General features: G+C 43.1%; 1 protein-coding gene across 10 annotated transcripts in view; it reads left to right on the top strand.

Annotated features, from left to right (window-relative positions):
- The window catches only part of magi1b (membrane associated guanylate kinase, WW and PDZ domain containing 1b), a 129,201-nt gene that overhangs the window by 38,480 nt on the left and 63,353 nt on the right, over positions 1-27,368 (top strand). For 9 of the 10 annotated variants that reach the window (XM_076751296.1, XM_076751263.1, XM_076751280.1 and 6 more), the window contains exon 2: positions 18,148-18,264. In XM_076751296.1, coding sequence (XP_076607411.1) covers positions 18,148-18,264 — 117 coding nt within the window. Of the gene's footprint in view, positions 1-18,147; positions 18,265-25,316; positions 25,646-27,368 lie in introns of those variants that run through there. The other variant, XM_076751288.1, reaches the window with a different exon arrangement.

Here is a 27,368-nt window from a genome sequence, read left to right as displayed (position 1 = left end):
CATCAACACCGTAAGCCCTTACCACCTAATTAAAACAAAGTCAATTTCCAACTCAACCCACATTTTCATCTGTGACTCATCTGTCTCTCCATGACCTGCAGTGATGGCACAATGTGATGGTGTTTTAGGGTAGAACCTGTTAAGCATTTGTCTTGGGTTACCTAGGCTATATTCTCTTACACTCAGGATTTGTAATGGGATCCTAATCACCTATTCCCCTTTATATTCTGCTTGTCATGAATTATGCTCATACTATCCATTGTGTTGGACCAGAACTCAGTGAACGCTTCCGCTGTGCCTGTGTGTCATCTCAGTTTATGGCTTTCTGTGTAACCTTTGTTTACTTTAGCAATTTTGCTGAAGGTGGATTTTACTGGAGTTTATGGAGATGCAAGCAGTCTGAGTCGATGTGTCGTCTGTGAAAGCGATTATTAGCTGCCAGTTGTCAGAGTCAGCACATCAGTCAGTTGGGTTGTGTGTTTGGACGAAATGCTTGCAGAACGTGCAGCGTTTCGATCCTGAAACTCGGGATCAATACACAGCACAACTGATCTCACTTTCATCTTAGTCTCTGGTCCAGTTTGTCCAATTTTCTGTCAGGCAGTGTTTTATAGTCCCTATGAAGCTTCTAATATTTACATGTAGAAGTTACAGTAGATGGGAAACACTGTGTGTATTCCTTTACATGATACTGATGATAACAATGGTCAGTCAGTCGGTCTGTTGTTTGGTTTGTCACTCGGTTGGTCCACTACTGTGGTCCAGCTGGAAATATCTCAATAACTGTTGGATGGAATGTTATGTTAATGTTAGCATTTAGCTCAGAGTGCCATCAGGGTTAGTATAACAATAGATTATTGGTCTTGTTTTCTAATAAATGTAACATAGAGATGTTATGATTTTAGTCCTCATGTCAACTCAGCTTTGACCTGCAGAGTTTTCTAACATTTGTTTCCTTTTCTACTGTCTGTCTCTCTCTCTTCCATGGTCCTGGTTTTCCTGACGTTGCTTGAAAATTATGATGACTCTTCTTCGCTTCATCAGGTAAGAAAAATACTGCCTTGACTGTACATTTGGTACACATGTAGTATGATGAATGTGCATGTGCAACCTCTGCTTCCCACATCATAGAGATAGTTTTTTTTTTTTTTTTTGGAGAGTGAAGCACACTTCCTGTCACCCACCTGCTATGACAGGAATGAAAAGGCAGAATTTCCATCATTCCACAAATTGTAGAAAGAAGAGTAGAGGAGGTCATGAAGATGAGGAATGAGGCAGTTATTTCCACACTGCTGACTGTTTAGTGGGGGTTTGAAATAATATTTAAACAGTGGATGACTCTATCTGTCTGCATACCAGAAGCCTGATGATGGCAGTAGCAGTTATGCAGCAAGGTGTCAGGTTGTTGGGGGTACTGAAAGGTGGACAGGTGAAGAGTCTTCAGCATCACACACGCATAAAAACACTGAGATTAAAGCCAGTTATTTCTTTGCAGATGTAAAAATGACATCTTTTTTTCCCCTCATCCATTTAAAGGCCCACAATCCCTTGAGCGCCCGAGCTCTCACCACAGCCAAACTCGGTGTGTCACTTTTACTGACGTTTAGTACATTTTCCTTCCATTCCTATGATCTCTTAAAAATCCAGAGTCATGGTGTGCATCCAGCCTTCGCAGCTCACCAAAGGACTGTAGATAAAGCTAACGTGAAATGACAGCATGATAAAGCTCACAGGGGCAAGTCTTTTAAAGGAAAAGATGAGTTTTGCAATGCGGTTTTCATCTATTTCAGCCACTTGTGGTCACATTTATAGTACTTTGAATGCATATGTTTTTAGCACAGAAGACCCCAGTGAGCCACCTGTCCTCTCGACCCATCTGGGCTGGGAGAGTAGACAAAAAGACAGATACAGCTGACATCTGTTCAGCATTTTAATTTAAGACATATCCTGTTTGTTGCTTATAAAGTGTATACAGATTTTGGTGGTTGGCTCTACTGAGGATTGAACCACAGTGTTCGTTGTACGTTGCTGCACAGGACCAGTAGGTGTCAGCACAGTCAATCAATCGATCAATGTCAATAGGGTCATTTCTTATGTAACTCAGTAAAAAGGGAAAAATCCATCCCTTGATGCTCTATAGCATTGATCTTTGATAATTCAGTATGGCCAGTAGAATGCTGATGTGGTGGCTCGTCAGCCTGCCTTGTGTGTTCCTGTGTAGTTTTGAACTCCTACATGTCTTAGAATCAGTGGCGGCTCTTGTCTTTGTTGTCTTGAGAAGATGAGTAATGACTAGTGTTATCAGCAGTTTGAGTCTAAAAAGACTCAGAGTGAACAAAGTTGAATCAAATCTTCCGCCAAGTAAAGCCAGAGAAGCACTTGTCAATCAATCACATGTTGATTGACATCTACATTCTGAACCATGTAATTGCTTGGGTGGTCCTGTCCATTCACGGCCCAAATGACAGAGTTTATGTGTGCGTGTATGTGTGTGAGTGAAGGGCGTTCCTGTCCACTCAGCACATTCCCCACCCTGGGTGGTGGGGGCACATCTGTGGCACACTCCCTGCCCTGGCATCCTGCCAGGCCTCCATGCCTTCCTCCTCCCCTCACTCCCTTTTCCTTTCCTCTGTATTTTGCCTGTCCCTCCCCTCTTTTTGGTTTTCCCTGCCTCGTTTTCCCCCGCCTCTGCTTTCTCCTGTCCGTCCTCTCTGCCTCCTCTTATGCCAACATCCTCTCAGGCATCTCTTCCAGCAGATGTGCACGGGTCTGAAAACATCTCATGAAAGGTTACATTCAGCAATGACAGATTTCTTTATACCACATTTGTGCTCTTAGATAAAGTTGAATCTGCAGGATGGACTAGTATATCTCTTCAGTGACATTTCAGTCATCATGTGACTTCCTTGTGCACATTTCCTTCCAGAGTAAGTTCCTGTCACTTTTTACAACAAATGGTGTTTATTAAACCGTTCTGACTGTTTAAAAAATGAATCTATATAGACATGGGCTTTCAATTAGAAATTATAGTCTTCATCCCTAAACCAAAATAACCCTGATGACATCATGAGGGTTATCTTCTCAGACTTCTGAAAGTTCCCTCCAGTGCCACAGAAAACTGTTTTCACAGGCTGAGTAGTTTGCTCCATAATGAGTAACCAAAAAGTAATATTCTTGGTTAAAATCAGTGCCTCTTAAATATAGAGCAGTCGATAGCCCAGTTTAAGATGTAGTTACAGTCAGCTGGAAGCTTGACACTTCTGCTCACTTTGTTTCTTTGACTGTTTTCAGTTTGGTTTTAAAGACAGCTGTTGGTGCAAATCAAGGCTGTAACTAAAACTAATTTAGTCCCCCCTTTCTTCTGTTCTCCTACAACACTATATATATATATATATCACTGCGCCTCTCCCTCTGGTCTCCCTCTTCCTCTCCTGCCATCCCCACCTGCCTCCATCTACCTCCAGCTGAGCTCTCCTGCCTTTGAAACATCCATCAGCAGAGTTCTTCCACCCATTGTGAGTCACAAAGGAAAATCTCTACGCTGAGACCTTGAACTTCATGCCCTCCTGCGCTCGCCTTCCACCAAATTACCAACAACACTGCTAGTCTTTTTCATTCCTGATGACTGCCTTACAAAACAGCTGCCTCATAGTTAAGAATCTAACATTTTTTATTCTGCATCTGCTCTTCACACAGCAGAAATGTCAACTGGTTGGTATGCAAAGATTCAAAACACTTTGCCCACATCAGTTTCCCATTACATTTAAATGACCTGCAGACGCACTGTAAGTAAGGATGTTCTCAATGAATTGGACACCAAAACCTGGAGGTTGTACAACAGAGAGTTTGCCTGTGCAGAAACCTATTGTGTGCAGTGTTGGTCTCTGCACCTTGTCTCAGGGAAGTGAAATTGCTGCGTGAGCTGTGGGAACTGTTGGTAGAGGGAGAGACAAATAGAGACAGACTTGAGACCTGACCTCTATTATCACATGCAACTGCCACACACATACACACAAACACACACAAACTCACACAAAAAATGTAGTAGACTGTTTTCAGGAGGAGTGGTTCAATAGTCTGTCTGCATGGAGGAGTGCTTCTGTTGTCATGAGGTGGGCAACATTTATTCACTGCGTCTTTATCTCTTTGCTCTGTTGAGTATTAGTTGTCACAGTGAAAGATGGAGCTCTTAACTTGTTTTTGTCAGTGTTTGTGTGTGGGTTTGTCCATAACAATACGTACAAAACCAGGGGCCAAATGCATAAAACTCTTTGTATGTGTTCGTGACTAAAACACAGTACACACTATTCTACTTTGAAGCAGTACAAAAGAGTCTTGGGTTGAGCTTGGCTATTTAGTGTGTCGGCACCATTTGTGCGTCACAAATGATTTGGGCATTGACAGAACGAAAGTGCTTTCTGTTTCCAAACACAAATTCATTCTCCCGAGATACCCTTATTGAGCAGAACAATCTCCAGATGCTCGTGTTGGTCTAATAATCAAATTGGCAGGGTCCTGCAGCAACGCCAGAGCGGCAGTCTTTATTTTACATCAGCTCAGGTCGGCCCGCAGGGCTTTCATGATCACTCACAAATATATGTTAAATCAGTCTACCTTTTACTGAAAAGATCTAAGTGCCATGGTTTCCTATCTATTAAAAAAGGAATGAGGAGTGATGAACATAGCAGTGGCAGGGGCACATTTTGTTATTAAGAAGGGCCTTGATCTACAATACAGCTTTAAAATGCCAAAATACAAAGAAATGCATATAATATTTATTGTATTTCACTTTTTTTTAATTCTCTGTAGTTGGAAAGATGGAAGGCATGACAAAGAAACAGACAAACTCTTGGCAAGAAAGCGAATAATGATCTGAAAAATGTTAAACTATTCCTCCAAATGGAAACATATTTGAATTTGAATTATGTCATGATTTCAGTTTGAGTTCAGTTTAGATTCAGTTTTTTCTTTCCTGTGAATCTCTGAAGAAGCAGTGCTTTACAAGTTGTGACAGTGTGTGTGTGACATACAGCAATGGCTGCATGAAGGCTGAAGAGGGAGGTGTGTCTGCATGTCAGTGTGTCGTCACCGCGGTTTGGAAGTAGACCTCTGCAGTGGATTAAGGCTGCGAACTGGCGGCCTAGTCCTCGGACCTGGGCCCGATCCAACCTGAGCCTCTGTCGTAATACGCTGGTGACAGTGTGTTTGACAAAGTGTGTGTGTAGATTGTCTTGTTCATGTGTATGGGTGTGTTCACTTTTAATGACTTCATGAGAGCAGGCTGAGCAACCCAGTTACACATAAAATTATCGCCCTCTAACTCTCCCTCTAATTCACGCTCAGCTCTTCTCATGGTTCACTGGGCTTCATCTCTCTCATCATGCTACACTGCTAGGACACTGCACATCACCACTGCCCGTATTTAAATATGTGTGTGCTTCTGTTCACGGGCAGTGAACACACACGCACACACACACAGCACATGGCGCAATGCACGCATAGAGCCTCACATGAACATATGCACTTGCAAGGCATGACCGCAAAGACAGGAGTACAGTGTGAAGCATTGACACGTGCGATCCCATCCATGTCGACACTCGAGCGGCTTCCAGGTTCATCAAGAGTGTGCTAGGAGTTTTGCTCGCAACATGGCTTGTGGGTGATTGGGTGCATGCAACTTAGTCATAGGCCAATGCATCTCGTTTTATTGAGGTGTGGTGAGGGAGTTCATGATATTTGTATCATTTTGTTTATTGATTGACTTTTTGTCCTATGAGAATTTGCTGCTTTGACTCTTCAGTAATATCTTGTTAATACCAAGTGCACCATTCGTGTGTGTGTGTGTGTGTGTGTGTGTGTGTGTGTGCGTGTGTGCGTGTGTGCGCCATGTCTGGCCTGGAGTCAGCTGTTAAGGGATGCGGTGCTGGATGAGCGTTGCCTGATGCTGACCCAGAAACAACTGTAGACGTAAGCAGCAGTGACTGCTGCCCTATTAGCCCACAACCCTGAAACACACACAGCTTTGAGTGTGTGTGTGTGTGTGTGTGTGTGTGTGTGTGCGCGCGCGCGCGTGCGCGTGTGTGTGTGTGTGTCCGTGTACTTGTGGGTGTTTTTGGTTTTGAGTTTTGCTTTATTTCATTGTATTTCTGATGGTTTCTTCTCTGTATCGAGCAGAAAGCCTGGTATGTGTGTGTATGTTGCTGCTGATGATCAAAGAGGAGCTTTCTCTGATTTCACATAAGAATAACCCACAGGACTGGTGACAGTGATGGACAAAGTTGCAAATGATACGTGTGCATTTGCATTTTGTGTTTTTGTCCTGTCAGACATGAGGAACGGATGTGCCTTTAAGTGTTTTCTTCCTTCTATCTCTATTTATGCTTGTTTCTTGTGTTAGTGTGCATACGTGTGTGTGTTCCCATCCTGTTTCTAAAATTAGATCAGTGAGCAGATGTGGTGTGTTCGAGTGTCCCTTTTGTGTGCATGTGTTGCCAAATGTATTCATCCGCATTAGCGAGGCTGTATGTGTGTTTGTGCCTTCACACAACATCTTGAGCATGTCTTGAGTCAGCAGTGTGACAGGGTGACAGGGGCAGGAAAGTGGGTCAGTCATGCTCTCTCCAGGCATGAGGGAGACGGACGGGTGGATGGATGGATGGATTGGAGAAGATGACTGGATGTTGATGTTTGCAGCTCAACGGGTGTGGCTGAGGGAAGGAAGTAAGGATTTTAAGGATGAGGGTTTGTTAAGGAGTTACATAAGAAGGGAGGAGGCAATGGACGAGGATGAGAGAGAAAACAGAAGCACACTGCAGAGCTTGGGATGAAAATGAGTGGACAGCAAAAAATGGTGGAATATAAAGTAGTCAATTGTGGAGACCTCAGGGCTGAGATCAGTGATGGTGTTTGCCACATTTTCAAGCAGGCATGAATTTAAATGATGCAACCCAGAGCTGAAACACTTAGTTGACTAATTGATTCATCAGTCAACACAGAAATAAACAGCAGCTATTTTGATTATTGATTAATTGTTCATCCATTCTTCAAGAGAAATGAAAACAGTATCTGAGTTCCAGCTGCTCGTCTGCGGAAGTTTGCTTCCTGCTTTATGTGATAATATAGCTTCAAGTTTTTGAAGTGTTTTTTGAAGACTTTGCTTTCACAATTTTCACATTTTATAGATATTTTAGTAGACAGTTAACTGATTTAAAAAAAATTTAATAAAGCTATTGTAATCTCATAAAAACTGAAAGATATATTTTGTAGATCAAATATCTTATTCAGCAATTTGATAATTGATTTCTTATTTAAGCAATTTCTCAAGCAAAAATGCCAAACAATCATTAGATTCACCCTCTCAACTGTGAGGATTTACTGCTGTTTTTAGTCTGTAATGCAATATTTGGGAGTTTTGGATTGTTGGTCAGATAAAATGGACAATATGAAGATAATATTTTGGGCCATTATCAATCCTTTTTGACGTTTTACAGAATACATTAGTTTTTTGAAATTGGAAAAAAAGTCAAATGTAACAAATAAGATGGTGCAACCCAGCTCTGGAAAGGTCAAGTATAATGTGCAGTAACGTTTCAGTAGAGTTGCTTTTCCTCTGTGAAGCCAGTATATTACCACGATTTGTACACTGTCTGCTCTCAGATCAGCTTAAAAACTGAACTGACAAATCTGTGAAGGCAGCTATGGTAATCAACTTCATTATACAGGCACACACTCACACACACCTGCAACTAAAGGTCTCACAGGCAGGCATCAGCAAATTCACCCAGTAATCAGCATACACACTCACATACACACACACACACCCTCACTGGTTGTCCCTCACTCTTAATGATCCTGAGCGACATATGCCCCCTGGTGGCAGAGTTAATGAGCTTGCCCCGGTTAATCTCGGAGAATCACCGAGTCTTCCCCATGTGGCCAATTAGAAGCCAGGAAATGTATGATGAAGACACAGGGTCCCAACAGCTGGTTGTACAGTTGTAGACAGACAGGAGGAACGTGCCTCGCTCCGGGTCTGTCTCAGATATGAACACACTCACAAGAGGCCTCCCACGTCTCGTTCTTTCTCTCTTTAATCTTTCATTCGTTCTTTATGGCCGTCTGTTTTCCGGTCTTTCCTCTGTATTCATAAACACCCTTGTTTTTAATATGTACATATCTGGCTTTAATTTCTCCGTGTTGCCTCCTGTTGTCATGTTATTCCTCCCTCGGTCGCCCTCCGCTGCCCTCCCTCCCCAGCTGAGACCAGCGGTTGGTCTGTCAGTACAGTGTTCACCCACTGTGGGCCTGGGGTGACTTTGCACACTGCCTCTGATTACAACCCAGCAGTTGCTCATTTATCTTGCTGTGAAATGGAATAGGGGTGGAGAGAGGCCAGAAGATATTATGGTAATACGTCTCATGCTGTAAATAAACCTGGAATTTTAGCTTAGTCATACATTTGTATAGTCATTTATTTGTAGCTTTGGTAGTAATTAACTGATGGTCTTTCCTTGACTTTTATTTCGACATCTTTGCTCCAACTTGCTTTGTTTTACTGCTTTACTTTGGATTTTATTTTAACTGTAATGTAATTTCATGAGTCTCTGTAGTTTCTGTAGTTTCTGTAGACAGGCTCCTGTGTCTGTCTGTTGCCGTGTCTTATCTTGTTGAATAAATGCTCATTTTAATGACAGATTTATTAAATTAGTCTATAATATTTAGATTGATACATCAAGGTATGTTTAAGGTGAGCTTCACCAACTTCACCTCAAGGAATATTGCTGAGCCTGTGAACATAGTTGCATAGTGGCTGAATGGTTGATCATGCCTAATGAGTGGGTCTGGAGTTTGAAAGAAGTGGGAATTAACAAGGCTTGGAGGGTCTAATGAAAGATGCCATTGAGCTGCATTATGGGCAGTGTAGGATCCAAAAGGCATTTTCTGTTGCATTAGTGGGTATGTAATTGATTGGTCTGGATTGTCATGTTTCAAGGAAGACGGCATGTCCTCTATGTGGCTTTCTCATGAACTTCTTGTTCATGGTGTTTGATTACACAGCACTAATAGTCTTCAATCAAGCAGACAATTCCTCTCTTTTCTAAATGCATTTCATGTTTTAATCACACCTATGGAAAAGCACTGCCTTGCTGCTTTTATTTACGGTAGACTGGCTTTTCTTTTTGCTGACACATGCCTCTTAGCCTGTGTTTGAACATGAAGAGCACTTTGCTGAATGACACTTTAAGTGCGTGAACGTTTAAGCGCGCAGTGTCCCAGGATTCCTTTATCAGTGTCTATCACGCTTTGTCAATGCCTGTAAACATACCATTCTTTGCTCATATCAGCCGTTAAAGAGTCATTCCCTTACCTTTCCTGTCATCCCCCACACCGCTCTGTTTGTCATCCCATTTCTCATTCTGTCTTTCTGTATTTTCTCATACTAATGTTCACCATCTTTCTCTGTGTAAAAATGCTGATCTGCCCTCTTAGCTGGGGGACCTGATTTTAAATCTAGGAGCCAATCAGCTGGCCTGTCACCGGAGACTAATACTCCCATTGGTCTTGAAATGCCGGCTGTCAATGAGGAAAGGCCATGATGGAGAGGTAATTACCTCCAAAATACTCGTGTCCCACTGGCTTATGCATCAGTCAGTCAATAATCACATCATTAACTGGGCAAATCTCGGCCTTAGAGAAAGTTTGCATGAAGGAGGCCTCAAGTTTAGTGGTTACAATTAATCACTGGTCACTTTGTTTTTTCATGTTCTGTGAAGATGGTGGATGTAAAGGACTTTAGAGGTTGGTTCGTATTTTTTGTCTTTCACATTTCTGGACTTAGTAGTGTAGAGAATCACATCTTCTGCAATACCTGTTGACAGTAAATGTAAAGCCATCCTGTGTGTCAGAGGATGATGGATCATGCACAAGCCTCTCTGCAGGCAGCTTCAATGGGAGAGGCTCATACTGCATGTAGAAATCATAGCGCTGTGTTCAGCACTCACATAAATCATGATGTAGGCGCTCTATTATTGTTTATAGTCTCTGGGTCCTTGGCTTGCGGATGCTGATGTTTGTCAAATTAGACAGGCGCTTGTGTTGTGTAAATGATGGACTTTACAAATGGCCGCACACAAAGGGAGATTCATGTAAATCCTCAAATCTACTGCGCATGCACACATGTAGCCAGACCCATACAAAGTCACATGTGTGTGTCCCTCTCAATTCACTGTCAAATTGCAACAGGGAAATTGACACCTCCACTGCAGCCACGTGCTGAAATGAATCCTGTGAGGGTTTGTTTTTCCCATGTGGAGGACACCAATCAATGAAAACAATCTGGAACGTGGTAAACATGGTGTTTGCCATTGCTCATTCAGTTTAAAGAAACATGTCATCAAACAGCTGAGACGTTGAATTCTGCCTGTATTTCTTCTCTCTGTGGACAGACGATGGTTTCTGCCGTAATTTCTTTAACAATCTCACAAAAAGATCCATTTCACATTTGATCAGGCCCTGTTTATGATATGATTAGGAGTGGGTGTGGTTCATGTCAGAGTTTTTATTTGCTGTGTTGGGGGTGACGACATGGCTGGTTACAATTACGAAATACAATTTTCCTTGGAGAAAATAGATGGTTTTGGCTCATGTTGTTAAAGCCAGATCCATGTGCAGTTACCCAGAGAATTGGGCTTTGAGAAATACCTTCCTGCATAAACTCTTGTTCACTTTGGATTCAAAATTGCAACTCGGGCTCCATCAAATGTTTGAAGCTTCAAGGCTTCATTCATAACATTGACGTTCGAATTCTAAATCACCATTCGACAGATCATAAGACTGTGGTGTTTTTGCTGCTTCAGCCCAGAGGATTGTGATGTCTTTTGTACCTTCAGCTGTATCTGCTGCGTTACCTTTGAAACACAGCCCAGTCTGCATATGTGGTCTGTGGCACAGTAGCCTTCCGGTTTTATTGGCTCGTACTTGTAGTGCATAACCAATCAGATTGAGGGAGACTGCAGCTCTAAATGCATAAATGCAAGTATATTTAAAGGATTTTGCCTATTTTGGGTTCCTTTGGAAACTATGAAGAAGTGATATTCAGCCTTTCCGCTTAATTTGACCTGCTTAGGTAGTGGTATGTGGTTGTTTTTTGTCTTTTAAGTCTTCAATTTTGTGCCATTTCAGTTATTGTGTCCATCTTTCTGTTGGTATTTTGAACATGGCATACACACATACATTTCTCATCTCATACACTCAGTTAATACAGTGCAGTACATTGCACTGAGGAGCACATTTACACTGAAAACTCAGTATGTGACTATTTCAGTGTTGCACATCATCTTTTTCTCAGAGCTCTCCTTTGTTTTTGTAATTTCCTGTTAGTCCAGGTGGGGGCAGCAGATGATGGCTGGCTCTGAGCATCACCACTGTCACCACAGTCTATACTCATCTGGCAGCTGTTGCTATGGATACAGAGCCCGGCCATTGCTGTGATGCAAGCCACATCTAATAGAGGAACATAGGGGATAGTGTTGAGCTCAGAGACAGGGATGTTCACTCAGACACAGGCGCACACACACACACACACACACCTGTCTGCTCTGTGAATATAAAAGATAGGTCTTCTCCACATTCCTGCGGTATGGTTTGGGACTTGGACCGGTTATTCAAAGAGCTGCAGATTAGAGTATTGTTTTGTCAACTGCCAGACTTAAGCACTTGAAAGGGAAAGTGGCTGCAGTGTGGGTCAGTTTTCATACATATACTTTGCAGGTGTTGTGTTTAGTTGCCAGTAATCACCTGGACCCATACTTAGCAAGCTGATTAGAGAATAAGATCCCTAATCTGGTCAAGGGTCGGACTGAGCTCTCTCTGACTTCTCTACATGCCCCCTAATCATCATGACATATGGTTAAGCTCTGATCAGTGGTAATGAACATGTTAACTGTAGATAGCTGCTGCTGGTTGAATCAATTAAATGGTGATTAGCCCTGATTAACTGATTAATTAGAGCCATGGATGGGCTGCTCACTGAAGAGTTGATTACTTAAGACATGACTTTGGACAGCCTATGTATGTCTCATAGCTATATTTGTCTTATAGTAGGTCGGGTTTGAATGGCACAGATCCAGTTGACTTTAAAGCCCACTTCTTTCAAATGTCCCACTTTGGAGAAACTAAATTTAACAATAAACAGCCCACTGAAGGAAGGCTTTATTTCTAATCATAGCCTCTGCCTGGCAATATGTCCCTTGATGTTAAAAAGACAATTGAAGAGAGGAAGGGGAAAAAAATGTTTGTTACCTTGTATGCCAGACTGTTTGTGTATTCTACATCGATACAACACTCAGTGCCTAGCCAAACATGGTGGTGCTGCCAAATCTGACTTGGCTAAGTGTAAAGCAGGCTGGCACCATGGCATATGACTGTGTTTTCTGCTTTGTCACTTAGATTGGTGGTGCTTTGTGTTAAGAGGGTGACTGTGTCTACCATTGCTCAGTGTGCTGTCTGAAGTTAAAACATTTCTTAGATGCCTCTGCATAAAGACCTTTTCTATCGTTGTTATTTATTTCTAGGCAGGCAGGCCATGTATTGTGACTTACTAATGATTATTAGAATATAGTACACACCTCAGTTTTTGTCTTTTTTGGGCTGTCTGAAATATACTGCACCATGCTTATATCTTGTAGTGTGTGGGGGTGTGCATGTGTTAGCATGCTAACATTTTGCTACCACTAAGTGCAAAATACAGATGACGCTGATGATAAACCAAAATATTGGACTGATTTCTCAGATTTTGACCTGATGGTGGCACTAGATAAAAACTGAAGGAATCACCAAAGTTTTTTGCAGTTGTTCCCAGGGGGGACATGAATGTGTGTGCACAATTTCATGGCAATCCAGCAAGTAGTTGTAGAGACATTTCTCTAAAACCTCAAATTTCAAGCTTTTGATTTAGCACAACCTCATGGTTTACATTTGTGGTCCCTCATGCTAGAGGAAAAGTCAGGGGAAGGTCAGGTGATCACCAGAGTCATTGGGATACATTCTCTGGGAAATATGAATGTCTGTACAAGTAGCATTCCAGTAGATGTTTGCACTATTTCACTGGATAAGTGAAAACTTTGACCTGCTGGTGGCGCTACAGAAAAAGTCAGGCTGTCATTAAAGTCACCAGGATTCATCCTCTGGGCACTATGAATGTCTGTGCCACATGTCATGACAATCCATTCAATGTTGAGATATTTCATGAAACCCAATATGTGAGTGGCACTGGAGAAAAAGTCAGGGGATTGCCAAAGCCATTAGGTTTCATCCTCAGGATACTCTGGACATATATGACATGGACCAAAGTGGTGGACAGACGATGGGCAGAGTGACCGACACTGGCTAAAAACTGTGAATGATAGCCTGATAGTTTGCATGTCCATTCTGAGCAGTAATTTGAGGAAAATGAAGATGATCTTTCTCATGCGAATGTTCCTCTAGAATTGCACATACAGCATATAAAACTTCCATTGCAGGAATTCTTCCAGTAAAAGTAATCAAGTGTAAGTAAATTTGGATTTTGGACTGAGCCCAGGTCTTGAACTGACAACCTCAGCTACTTTTTAACAGTACACACAAGTAAGATCAATTTCAGGAACGGCCGTCAGGTCATACGGAGACATCTATGTAGCATAAACGTAGCTGTAGGTTTTGAATATCAAGCAAGTTACCGGGGCTATGCGATATAATGACACTGCTCATCTGGAGCGTGAAGGGCCCGTACAACTAAGTGACTCCTGCCTTTTCCAAATCAGCAGAAAACGGTCAGACCTCGCCTTTCCCACTATGAGCAGGAGGATCGAGTTTCTGTGAAGTTTGGTTTTTCCATGCTGTGAATACAGATGTCAACTGCCAGCGGAGGGTCTGGCTGGTGCCATGTCTGGCACTGCATGTCTGATCGGGGCCTTGGCTGGCTGATCAGAGCTGAGGGGTCCAGGACTGGGCTCAGTGGGAGATGCCTGGAAAGTAGTGGAGCTTTTCACATTTCGGCTGTGTCTAAAACTCTTTTGATGTTTTGTGTGGCTTACTCTGATGTTCTCTTTCTGTGTGACAGACTCTGCCTCTCTCTCTCTCTCTCTCTCTCTCTCTCTCTCTCTCTCTCTCTCTCTCTCTTGCATAAACCACTTCTCCCCCACTTCCCTTCTGCCATGGATTGCGTGTCTCCTTCTCAAAATCTTGCTTGTTTTAGGGGGCTTATAGAAAATCTATAACAGGTGGGCTGTGTTTGAAGGATATGTCTTTTCTAATTATCTGTTTGCAGAGGGATTTGGGTGGGTGGTTGCTGGGCCAAATGTTCTCCAAACCAAGCCCTGCTGCCTGTGCCTGCTATTTGTTGCCTGTAAGTCAAGTTGAATTCAGATAGTTAATCAATCATACAGTGCACTACAAACATGGTAATCACCTCGAGCTAGTCATTGGTTTTGCATCAGATATTTGCTAGTCGATATTTTAATCACCTTGATACCAAATAAAGTGAGTAAAAGAAACCGTGGTGAGGCACCAGAATCAAAATGAGCCAATCGATCTTAGCTTTAACAGGAACAACCTGTGCTTAAACATCTCAGGTCTTTAATGTATTTCAGGTTTGACGATCAAGTCAGTATATGCACAGTGCCATAACAGAGCGAGGCACCGCAGTAGCACTTAATGGGCTTATGGTGTTAACATGCTTGCCATTGGTTTGAAGGAGCTGACTAGCTGCCTTAAAGGCTTACATAGAGGTGAGTTGTGATCTTCTTGACCTCCTTGCACGAAAGGTGACAGACTGTTGTTGAAGAATCCAAGGGGCATTTATATCTAAGATAACAGTTGACTGTATTTGCACTACATTTGGACCAACCGAAGCCTAATTTGGAGCCAACCAAAAGAGTGAAATCCACACGTTGTGGTCCCACTTTAGCAGAGTGGTTTTAAAGTAGTGAGCTGTTATTTTAAGTAATGGGCAGGAAAGAGAAAAGAGAAAGGAAATGTGGTGGATAGGTATTTGACCTCAGACCAGAAACAACACATTATATTGGGTCGCAGCAAAATGAGTTGAGTCGACTCAAAGGCATCTTTGGTCCCAGCCGACACCTCGACACAGGCCAATGAAAAGGCAGTGGTCAGCTATCTTCGAGTTCTTGAGAGGGCATTGAGGGCATTGTTCAAGGTAGAGTGTGTCAGCGTGCACTTAAGAAAGAGGGCAAGAAAGGAGAATATGATGGCAAGAACGTAACAAAAACAATATATTGACACCAGGTGCTGATCAGTAGATATCCTGATATTCCTTGTCAGCATTCATGACTACAAAGTGCCCAAAAACAGAGGGAGGCCAGAGAGCGCTATCTCCTGAATCGACATGTCCCCAAGTGATCCTTCCCCTCATTCATCAGTGCTGTAGTCCTTGTGGGCCTCTTCATTCACACTGAAGGATTTTTGCTTGTTTTCATTTAAACATTGTTGTTTTCATCAAGATAAGCATACACAAAGAAAGAGTGAGGGGAGCACAGGATCTATGAAACTGGATTAAAACTGATGTAATGCCTCCTTGAGGTGCTGTTGATTGCACGCCAGCGATAAGCCATGTAGGAGGCCTCAGTTAACTTTTGTAAACACTGCTCACATTGTCCACTGTCCAGAATTAACTTTTTAAAAATGATTTACCATTTCTGAAATTATGACTTCCCCCTTTACTTTATTCATTTTGTCAGCATTTTGTTAGCTCGGTCTGTTGTGACTGACAGTACTCACCAAACTTGTCCCAACCTTAGTAGTTTGCTCATCGCTGTCATGGTCCACAACAATCTGTCTTATCAGCTGCCTTTTTTACAGAGAAGGTTACAATTGGCTCGATTACCATCTGCTATACAACTGCTTGCCCATAAGCAAACAAGTTTGATGAACAGAAATCCAAAATTCATCCAAAATAATGGGGCTTTTTAAGAGAGCTTTTTAAAACCTTTTTGAAAGATTGTATTTTACTTGAAATGCATACAGACACCAGACAAATTGAAGGTGTGGATTTTGAAAGGCATGGGTATTTACCAGGTAAGGAGGTTCTAAAAGAAGCTGCTATTCAGTGGGAATTGTAGGATCCTGCATTTTTGGAGCTTGACCCACTTTTATGGAGGTGCGATATAAAATCATCTTAAACTTTACCAGGAAAAGTATGAGCAATGAGATATTGCAGTGACCACAGAAGATGTGAAATAAATGGGTACTCTGCAGTGAAACAAGATGAATATATGCTGAGCTCTCATCTCTTCCAATATGGCCCCTTTGGTCTTTTTGAGGACTGTCATGTTACAGATATCCCAATGCAGAACTGTCTCATCAGGCTGTGTATTAGGCTCTCTTGTTGGCGTGAGTGTTGTGACCTGTTGTGAGGATTACTACGCAGTGATATGTCTGGATGGGACAGGGCCAGGAGCAGAATTTCCTCTCAGGAGGAGCTTAGACAGTGGGGCAAAAACTCAGCCTTTCCTCCTAGACTGTTCACCAAACAGCCACAGTGTCTGTTAGCTATGTGACTAATTATGGTTAATCAACTATCTCACTCATTATCTTAGCACAATATGTTTATATGTAGACGTGGGCCTATACTCACTAAAATTGTCATGAGTGATAAGAATAACAGTACAATGAAAAGTATAATAAAACCAAGTTTGCTTTTCAGCAATGCAAAACAGTATATACAATGAAGAACTCTGAAAACATCTCAAAGAATCAAAATGTGTTTGAGAGCTGTGCCTTCAAGAATTCCCTTTGTTTTTTGTTTTTTTTTGTCTGTGTAAAGAACAAAAATAGCATTTAAATACTTGTCTGAGAGAATTGACATTTTCAGACAACACTGTTTGTTAAAGGCATAGAACTTTTTTTTTTTTTTTTTTCCAAAAACCTTTTGTTTTGATGGGGTTTCCTTCAGGGTTGTTTATTGACATTTTAATTGCAGTGTGAGCCTGATAGCTTCTAAACCAGACTTGACTTGACAATCTGACAAGTAGCAATGTGACCATAATTACATTTTTTGCATCTCCTCCACTCTTGTTACTTATGTTGATGTGAATGACAGACAAAATCTCAGCTCACATTGAAATAAACAGCAGTCATATCATGTCTGTGGGATGTTCATGTTGTGCTTCAATTGTATTTTTATTGTATGAACCTACAATCATTCTGCCAACCAGTGCAGAATGCTCTTCTGTACTATGCTAACAATTTCAATCATCTTATTAAACACACACACACACACACACACACACACACACACACACACACACACACACACACATTCACACATTCACACACACACACATACACACAGTTTCCATGGAAACAGGATCCTGGGCCTTTTATGACTGGTTGTTTGCAAGACAACTAAAAATGGTCTCAGCAGTGATGTAAAGATGGGATATAAATCATATGGATAATAAATAATGGGACATGTACTAATATAGAATGCGATAGAATGCTTGTTGTTGCCTGAAGCGGCATTGTTATTGAATTTAGATCAAGACATTGTCGTATTCATCAGGTAAATTCTCCCATTCTTCTCTGTGTGACATCATGCATCTCCGCTCTGTTTCTCTGTTATGTTGTCATACTGTTGGTGATGTGTTTGCACACATAGCACTGCCTGTCATTTGGAAACTGACTGTAATGGCCACACACACACATAGACACACATCCAGAACCAAACACAGACACACATACGGACACTTTCCAGCCGTGCTGCCCTTCAGTAGCCTAATGTGTGTCTGAGGTCCAGATGGCGTAGCGGTGGGAGGGCTGATTCACAGTGCTAACTGTAGTGCTAGCAGTCTTAGTTTTGGCTAGGCCTGGCTGGTTGGAGAAGGAGAGCCTGCGGCCAGATACCCCTCTGAGTGGCGATGGCAAATGTACAATTCACGGCTATGTACACAGCATCTAGCTTTGCTGTGGTTGTAGGAAAAACTTGTGTATTTCTCTTTGTGGGAGCCACACTGTGTGGTCGTTTGACACTTCACTCTGAATTATAACGGTGTCATTTTGACTCTTACAATGTGTGTATGTCTGCTAGTCTTTTATTTTTAGTTGTTTTGATGCAGTTACCACATGCTTTCCTGTTTATGTCCACAATGACAGGAAGCAAGCTGAACAAGGACCTGAAGCATTATCTGAGCCAGCGCTTCCAGAAATCCTCGCCTGACCACGAGCTACAGCAGACCATCCGAGACAACCTCTACCGTCACGCCGTGCCTTGTGAGTCCATGACCGTCTTGCACTCACTCTGTCATTCCTTTTACTCATTCTCTCTGTGTCCTGGCATCCTGGTGATTTTCTGGCTTTCCTCGCAGTCTTTACACGCTGTGTTTGTTGAGGTCCCACTGAACGTCGTCGTGGTCATTTATCTTGTGAACGTCCTCATGAAAAACAAAAGCCTCTTCAGGTCAGGTCAGTGTGAGCCCCTGTCTTCACTCCAGGCATGATCAGTTTAAGGACTGTGTAATGATAAAGTGTAGCTGCCTCACACAGCCACTTTGGATGCTTATCTAATTAAGCCTGATTATTTCAGTCTAATCCAAGCATGGTTCCACTTGCCTTTTGACCAATGTTGGCCGTGCAGTTAGCCAGGCTTATTACATCATATCCTCCTTGGAACGAACCTTGGTCGGTTGATCGGTTTTATCATGCGTCATCGTAGTGAGTAGTGAGTAGTGAGTTGATACAAAGTCAGCCGCCCTCCCTCCAAATAACCCTTGAAGATGGAGTTGGTGCGAAGGATAGAATTAACAACATAGTACTATAGTGAAAAGTGTGATAATTGTGCAGCTTGTGTGTGTGTGTGTGTGTGTGTGTGTGTGTGTGTGTGTGTGTGTGTGTGTGGTTGATGGTTAGACCGATGAACCATGCTACACGATGCCAGTCTTGTGTTATCCCTGTTTTGCATGTAGCGTTGGAATCAGCTGCATGGACCAATCAGATCCAGGCTCATCATTGTTGGATGAGTTGAGTTGGACGTCCCTACTGGCTTTGGATACAGCATGCCTCACTTATGAAGATGAAGAGAGAGGGGAAGAGACAAAACGTGTAGATAACTGCAGAAATGACTGGGCTGTAGTTCCATGCATCACTTTCTCTACTTCCTTCACATCATGGTAACATTTACTAAACATGAGTATTTGCGGCTGTAGTGAAGTAGCCTCATGTAATTTACTCGTGCCTATAGATTCCACAAGTGCATTTAAACATTTTATTCTACTTTGTACAATAAAAACGTATTTGGAGTACCAAAATTACATTCACTGAATGCAAATTAACAACTTTTTTTCTGGTAATTACTTTTCACTTTCTCCATCACCAGACATTTTCCAAAGACTTAGCGCGTTGGATTTATTTTGTTTTGTAGTTAATTTTGGATGGGGGCGCCTCTCATTTCCCCAAGCCCATGCTTTTCCGTTAATTGTTCTCATCCGTTGGCTTTTCAATTAGTTTATTCACGGCCCTCTCATGCAGATTACTATCAGTATTCAGGAGGTTTGTTTAAGAGACTTTATCTGCATTACCTCCACTGCCATATGTCAGCCAGACACTAGCGGAGGATGGGGGTCTGGCCATAATGGCCATTTTAATCACTGAGTGGTCTATGGCACCCTTGTAAAAATCCTGGTGTTGTTAGGAGTAAACAAAGCATGAAGGTGTTCCCCAGCCCATATGTTTTATAGGACTGTAAAGTTTTTGTTGTCATGCACTTAGGAGGGTGACACTCTCACCGGAATATTAAATTTACAAATACTTTGCCGCAGCTTTAATTTTTCCTTTGTATTATGGGAGGGCATGTTACAGTGGGCACAGTGCATGAATAAGTACTCCCTTAAGCCCTTCACACTCAGAGAAGAATACAAGACCAACATCGCAATTGTACAGAAAAGCATTATGTTCATTTATGTACATTATATGTACAGTATTTCCATGTTAGTGCACAAGTGAGATGGATTTGCTGCGACCGCTTTGGCTTGTGATTGTGAGAGGCCTGTGTGTGTCCGTGTTGACGTATGTCCAAAGGTTGTTCAAAGCACTGTCCATGTGCATGTGTAGGTGTAGGTGTGATTAATGCACAGCGAGCAGGTGGAGAAACAGATGGAGAAGTGTGGATGTTGGGTCCTTTCCTGCTTCTAAATCAGACAAAGTGGTAACTCAGCTCAGCTCAGCCTTTCTGTACATTCATGTGACCCCTTCTAATACACAATATTATGAACAGCAGTCTATTAAATTCCCAATCTGTCTTTTTTGACTGTGTGAAATTGAGCCACATTCCAGTGGGCAGTAATGTAACCATCTGTATGGTGCAGTAATGGAAGACCCAGAAGTTTCACATTTACTGAGGTTTTTCGCTTTCCTTGAATGGCCAGTTCTCCATGTACTACTACTCACTGACTACATTTACATGTACACTAATTTCCCACTATTACTCTGAATGGGACGGTATTCCTAAGTTGATACGGGTCATGTAAATAGCATATTGTGGTTGAATATTTGGCCTCATTCAACATGGAGTGTCTTCTGATTGCTGATAAATGTGAGTATTAGTGGAATATTCATTGAGGAATATTGTGTTTTTCAGAATACTTTGTGCATGTAAACACAGGGATTGTCTCTAACTCACTGTGCTGGCCTTAGCAGGATGTGGCTGATTATCTGATTTGATGCTTCATTGATGTGGCTGTTGTTTCTTTTCACCTGACAGCAAAGATAACACAAATACTAATACTTGTGGAACCTCATGCTATTTACATTCCTACTCTAAGTCCTGACAAAACTGGTGAGGCATGTTTTGGCTTTTGAAAATGATCCTTATTGCAGATTGCAATTAAAACTATATTTACACATAGTAAAGGGAAGAAAGTAGCTAGCATAAACTGCAAAAAAGAGTCTGAGAAATAACTAAGACAACATATAACACTGCATTCTAGGTTCATGAAATACAGGGCAGTGAGGTTCACCAGACTTGTCCACCTTCAGGTAGTTCTCTAAGATGCACAGTTTGATGAAGTTAGTTGTAACCTAAACTGGTCTCCTCACTCACATCCCCAAAAAGTCAGCTGTTCCCATAACCCTGTTATAATTTAAAGCATAGCACTCTCACCCTCCCCCATCTGCTGAGGCGTCCGTCGGCTTCCCTTGTGGTCACCCCATCCGCGCGTTTAGCATTCCCAGTCTCCCATTATCCCCACCAACCCTCCACCCTCTCTATCCTACTCTCATTGACCCCCCCAACTCACGACACCGCTGCCTCTCGTCCTCTCACTGCCACTGCTGCTCCCTTTCTGTCTCGGTATTGCTCTTCCTCTTTCTCTCTCAATTCTCCTGGCAGTTGATCGGAGCAGTAGCAAGAAGAGGAAGAGACGCTTGCTCTGTTTGGTTTACACTTGATTTTACAGCTCAGCATTCTGTGTCTACGAGCCTTGAAAAGGGAGCTCTGGTCTCTCCTGCATCTAGGCAAGTAGCCTTATTGTCTGCTGTGGTTGTTGTGATGCTGATGACTTGGTGTTCGCTTCTCAAATGAGCAAGGTTTGCAGTGGCTAGCGTTCACGTGCGTGTGTGATGAATTGCGGGGCTAGCAGCACAGACGATTGGACGACCCGTATATAGGCTAAGAGGGCGGCTCGGAGGGAGGTGGGGGCTGAAGCCTCGGGGATGAAGATGGGGGTGGGGTGGAGTCTGGGTGTGGGAGGGGGGCAAGAAGGGGGGATGGGTGGAGAGGAGAGAGGGGGAATGGAGAGATGCAAAAACACTCACACTCAAATCAACGCTGGCTGTCGCTAGCCAGTGAAGCTAACATTAACATATGTACACGTATGACTTGTGCTTGTGTGGGACTTGGCTGATTTTGTCATGTTCCTGCCTGTGTGTGTGTGTGTGTGTGTGTGTGTGTGTGTGTGTGTGTGTGTGTGTCTGCAGTGTAAACAAAAGCAGCCCTTGTGGTGCTGGTTTGGTGAGGTTAGAGATTGCATTCACAGGTGCAATCGCACTGACTCACCTGAACAAAAGAAATGCTCTCACTCACTGTGGCATTCCTAAACAGCAGGTGGTGGTAAATCAAGGCAGGCAAAGCTAAAGGAGGCTATAGAAAGGAACTTCAGATTGAGACTCTCTTTTGGCTTTGTTGACTTTTATCTCACAAGACGAGGGTGTGTGTCAGTCAAATGCTGTGTGTGTGTCCGCTTTTTGACGTGCATTACCCAAGGGACGTTGTTTTTGACGAGGCTAGGTCAACACATTTGGGCATGTCTTTCTAATGACACATCTTTCCTGTTTTACCACGACTCAGATGAATTACACTTGATCACAAAGCCAAGTTTGCTTTGCCCTGCATTGGACTTCACCCTACAGCTGACAAGATAGCCGCAGTTGGACACAACTTTTGAATTAAAATCATTAATCTGGATTTGGGAATGGTTGATAAATCGATGGACTGACTCTGTGGTGACCTGAGTGGACCCTGTAAAAGGAAGGAGACGCTCTCAGTAAGGCAACTTTATTAAATAGTCTGTCGCCTACTCTTGTTTGGCTGCTGACACTGGCATAGACTTGTTTTGCTTCAAAGATGGTTTAACATATAATATTATCATACAGTTCCAGTTGTTTACATGTTAAGTTCAAGAAATAGTTTGACCTTTTAGGGAATACACTTGTTTGCTTTCTTGCCGAGAGTTATGTGAGGAGATGGATACCACTCCTTTATCTGTCTGTTAGATATGAAGCTAGAGCTGGGAGCTGGTTAGCGTAGTCCAGCATAAAGACTGGAAAAAGGGTTGAAACAGACTTGCTGGCCAGGCCCTGTACCGAGAGCACGGCGCAGTAACTTCCTGAAGTTTCCGCTGGTTACCTGGCAACCTGACAGTGATGACATGACTCAAGGCAGTACTTTTGGACAGATCCCGGCTAGCTGTCTCAAGAAATAGTCACAAATGTAACACTGAGCTTCATGGGTGCTAGAGGCTCACCAGGCTAGCTGTTTCCACCTGTTCCCAGTCTTAATGCTAAGCTAAGCTAACCAGCTGCTGACTGTAGCTTCATATTTAACACACAGACATGACTGGTGTTGATCTTATCATCTAACTCTTGGCAAGAAAGTGAATAGGTGTATTTCCCAAAATGTCAAACTATTGCTTAAACGTTCATAAGCATTACTGCTTTCCCCTATAAATGTGTTTAAAATTGTTCAGATCCTTTTCATTTGCATGAGCATTGGGGAAGGACTAGAGGCACAATGCAATACCGGTGTTGCTTACATTTGGACCAGGGGATCCCAGCATGCTGCAGGTAGATCAGACGGAGGTCGTGAGGGAAACAATAGGAGCTGAATTGATGCTGGTGGGGAACTTTTTTGTATAGCTAACCCCACTAGCAGGAGTCAAAGGAATGTTGTCAAACAGAGTGAATGATGGGTGGAGTCCCCCAGTTTCATAGCCCCCCACTGCCCCACCCACACACTCTCACGCTCATTGCATTGTTTGCACACACTCAATCACTAACACTGGTGCATGCAAATGCTAGACGATCAGCTTAGAGGTAGTTTGAGCAAATAATATTTTGTCCCCCATTCGTATTAGTGAGGGTAGACAGAATATTAGATAACATAGAAACACTTCTGAGCATAAAGCCCCCTAAATGAATGTTGGATCACACCTTTCTAAAACAATTTCAACTCAAACTGAACACTGTAACCTTCATTCTTTGCAGGGATGTTGCTTTAGACTTCATTGCTTTTAGCTAGGTTTACCTAAGAAGCTGGGAACTTGGTGTAAAGCAGAATATTGTGGATTATCATCACACTGAACTGCACTGCTGCTATAGCTTTTAGGTAAGAGCTGCTTGTGTGTTGGGATGCTGACTAATCTTTTTTAGGGCCTATAATCCCTGACATGACAGGTATTGGGAACATCAATCAACAGGATGTTGCTGCTAAGAGTGACAAGAGATGTGTTCCGAATCCGGACTATGTTGTACACTGCTGTACTGTATATTGTATACAAATCTCTCTAGTATACTGTTTTTGCAGTTGTAATACAGTACTAAATGTGTCGTGCTGTTTTGTATTAATAGTAAACAGTCAAAGATGTGCTCTATGGCTGTTAAATTGTGTCTGAAAAGCGACTGCCAATGCAAAATTTGGAAAAATAATGAAGAGAAAGCAACATTTTGTCCAAAGATTTAACACTTCATTTTTTGTGTTTTCTGGGACGTTTCTGGAGTTGTCTCACCACCGCCCACAGTTCGTTTAATTTTTTCCAGCTGTGAGTTACCCCTCTACTTCATATTCCTATTACATTGTGGAGCACAATTGTCCATCAACACCACACTGAAAAACCAAAACAATTTAGCTTGCATACTAACATTTCTGAGTCTTCTGAAAATTGTGAGTTTTCTTGTGTCAGTGCTTGCTCAGAATTAGTATTGAGTATAGATTTGGTGCACATTTAAGGGGGTATTTGACAGAGAATAGCACATCACAAGACCTTTGACCTTACTCCCATTTACATTTTCTCACTGCTGTTCCCAACGCCCTCCTCAGATCATAGAGCATGACAAATGAATCCTGCACCTGCAGAGTTGCCTTTTTTTTTTATTAAACTTGTGCATGCACAGATGTGTGTCAGTTGGTCAGTTTGACTCAGCATAAGCAGTGTTTTTCTTGCTCGTCCATATTTTATCTTCAGTCTTGTATGAGACGTTTGATCTCCTTCTTTTGGGATTCTTCCACAGTTGGCTCATTCCCACTGACATCCTTTGTTACTTGACAGTGCATCCCTTTATCTACCAGGGCTGTAACATCTGTAATAATTGGTGATTTAGAAATTTTGTTTAGCTGTGTCTGGCATATATATCCGTACAGCCATAGCCTTATTCTAGTCCATGCCTTCCTGCCCAGCTCTTGTCATCACAGATTTTTCTTTCCAAGCCTCACATCTGTCTGTTCCACACTTGCCTTCAGGATTCTTCCCCCGACTCCTGTCGTCTTCACATGTTGGTCAAGGATGAGTCGTCTGGAGCTTGTTAAACACCCAGAGCATGTGTATGAGTTTGTGTGTGTAAGGACACCAGTGCCTGGGCAAGATTGAAAAGGCAACAGAGGTGTGGGGAGAGGAGAAAAATGGATGGGATCTGTGAGAACAAGAAAGAATAGGGGTGAACCGCCAAGAGAAGGGGAGGGAGTGAGAGAGAGTGAGAGGGCAAGCGAGGGAGAGGGGGGAGGTGGGCGGGTGCATGTGGGTGCCTGCGAGACGGGAGACAGCGGGGCTCAGTCAGTGAGAAAGAGAGAGAGAGAGGGAGATAGAAGCCAAGCATTGCTGTGTGTGGGTATGAGGCGGAGCGCATTATAAGCCAATGTGTGGATGCTGCTTAGCTTAGCTGCCATTAGCTTAGCATCACAAAGCCAAAGCTGGACAGAGGACAGACGCACGGGAGGAGGAAGGGGAGGGTGGAAAGGAGAAGGAAATGTGAATCTGCACTGGTTTTTCCTTCCACTCATCCACACCTGATTGGATTTTTTACCCTCTGTCTGTCTCCTGTCGACGTGGTATTGTGCTGTGGACTGTAGGGGAAGGAGAAGAAGCCCCTCACAGGCTCCCTGACTGAGGTAATTTGTCTTATTTTTCTTTTTGAGAAAGGGCTGAGGGCTGCTGTGATTTAATAGTTGGGGGTTGGGATGGAGAGGGATGGAGAGGCAGGCGGTGAGGATGGCTGTGCATCAGGCGGAAGGCATCAGGAGCAGAGCGGGGGAGACGGAGGCACATCGCTGGCAGTAATGGAGGCTGATGTGTTGTGGTCAAACGGAAGCTGTGTGTGTCTGTCTGAGTCTGTCTGTCTCAGGTATGCGTGCGTCTGTCTGTGTTTGTCTGTGCCCTGGTTTGATGCCTGTGTGTGTGTCACTTCCCATGTGTATGTACAGTATGTGTGTTTCTGGTGGAGGCACTCCAGCTCTGCGATGGCTGTATTAAGGCTATGTGATCTGTTGACATGCTTGATCATATTGGAAGCCATTACCTCCAGCAGCAAGCCTGTCTGTTTGTCTGTCTGGAGCATCCAGGATGCTATGGTTAGCTCCCACCTCTCCTTCATCCTCCCTCTTTCTTCCTTTCTTTCTCTTTCTCCCTCTTGATCCATTTCATGTCTGGATGACACCCCCCAACCCCACCCCCCACCCATCTCTATCCCTCCATCCCCACTCCCTCCCCGCCCCTCTAAATGTATCGTTTTAAAGCCTCTCTTTTCCATTTCCATGTTGCTGTAGGTAGTAGAAAGCCCATGGTGCTTTTTTCTGGGTGGAATAAAAAGACAAAGGCCGGCTGTGTGTGTTTGTGCGGGGGGCATTTTCAGGCAGGGTTCTGGCTGATTTAGCTTCACACTGCACTACTGGCCCTTCAGGTTTTTTTGTGTCTAATTCTAATCTCCCTCTCTTCCCTTCCCCCGGTCCTCAGACAGCCCCCCCATCCCTCTGTATGGGAATCATTTAGAGCTGAAAGCATTGCTTAGGAAGGGAAAAATGGAGCACGTCACAGGTCCAGAGAAAGGCCTGTTTTGATCTCATTGTGGTGTGGTGTGTGCATGTGTGTGTGCACGTCGTCTCTTCATTGCGAGCCTCTTTCAGCCAGCCGGAGCAGTGAAAACACCCTCCCCCTACTCAAAACACTCCATCCCAAATGAAAGGCATCCGGTCCAATCGTTGAAAAACCATAACAAAAACTGCCCCCTTTAACATTTAATTCCCTGCCGCCACCACATGGGCAGGACTCCTGAGCGTTCTGGGGATTGAAGAATCAGGTGGGATGGTTGGAGCGTCTGCGAGGCTGGACGATAGGCTGTAACCCCTCCTCCTGCCCACAAAACCAACAAGAAATAAGAAGAAAAAAAATGTAACCAGAATGTAGCTAGAAATTTGAGGACTGAAAAATGTTGGAAAAAGCTGGAATCTGCGGCCTTTGCTTTTGGTTGGATTAACCCTTTGCTGGGACAGATGGCTTCATCCCCCTGCCGAGCTGACAAACCCCAGCCAGCTCATCACCCCTCCTGCATTTGTGTGTTTGTGTGTGTGCGCTTGTGTTCTACCAAAAAAAAAAAAAAGCGCTGGCAGGCGAGCAGTGGTGAAGACGGTGGATGGATCTGTTTTGGTTTTGAAAGATGACGGGGAGTCAGCTAACCCCCCTCCAATGTTTGTGTGTGTCCACATGCAGTCGTTTGTTCCTTGAACATTATCCGTGAAGACATGCTTCACTATCTTCTTGGAAACTGTGGACTAGCTGGCTAGCTTGACATCCGAGCATGTTTATTGTGGAGATTGAGAGAAATGCTTCTGTAATAGC

This window comes from Chaetodon auriga, chromosome 2 (assembly GCF_051107435.1).
Source record: "Chaetodon auriga isolate fChaAug3 chromosome 2, fChaAug3.hap1, whole genome shotgun sequence".
NCBI lineage: Eukaryota > Metazoa > Chordata > Actinopteri > Chaetodontiformes > Chaetodontidae > Chaetodon > Chaetodon auriga.
The sequence above is the reverse complement of the archived record's forward strand: the minus strand, read 5'-3'. Positions and strand labels throughout refer to the sequence as shown.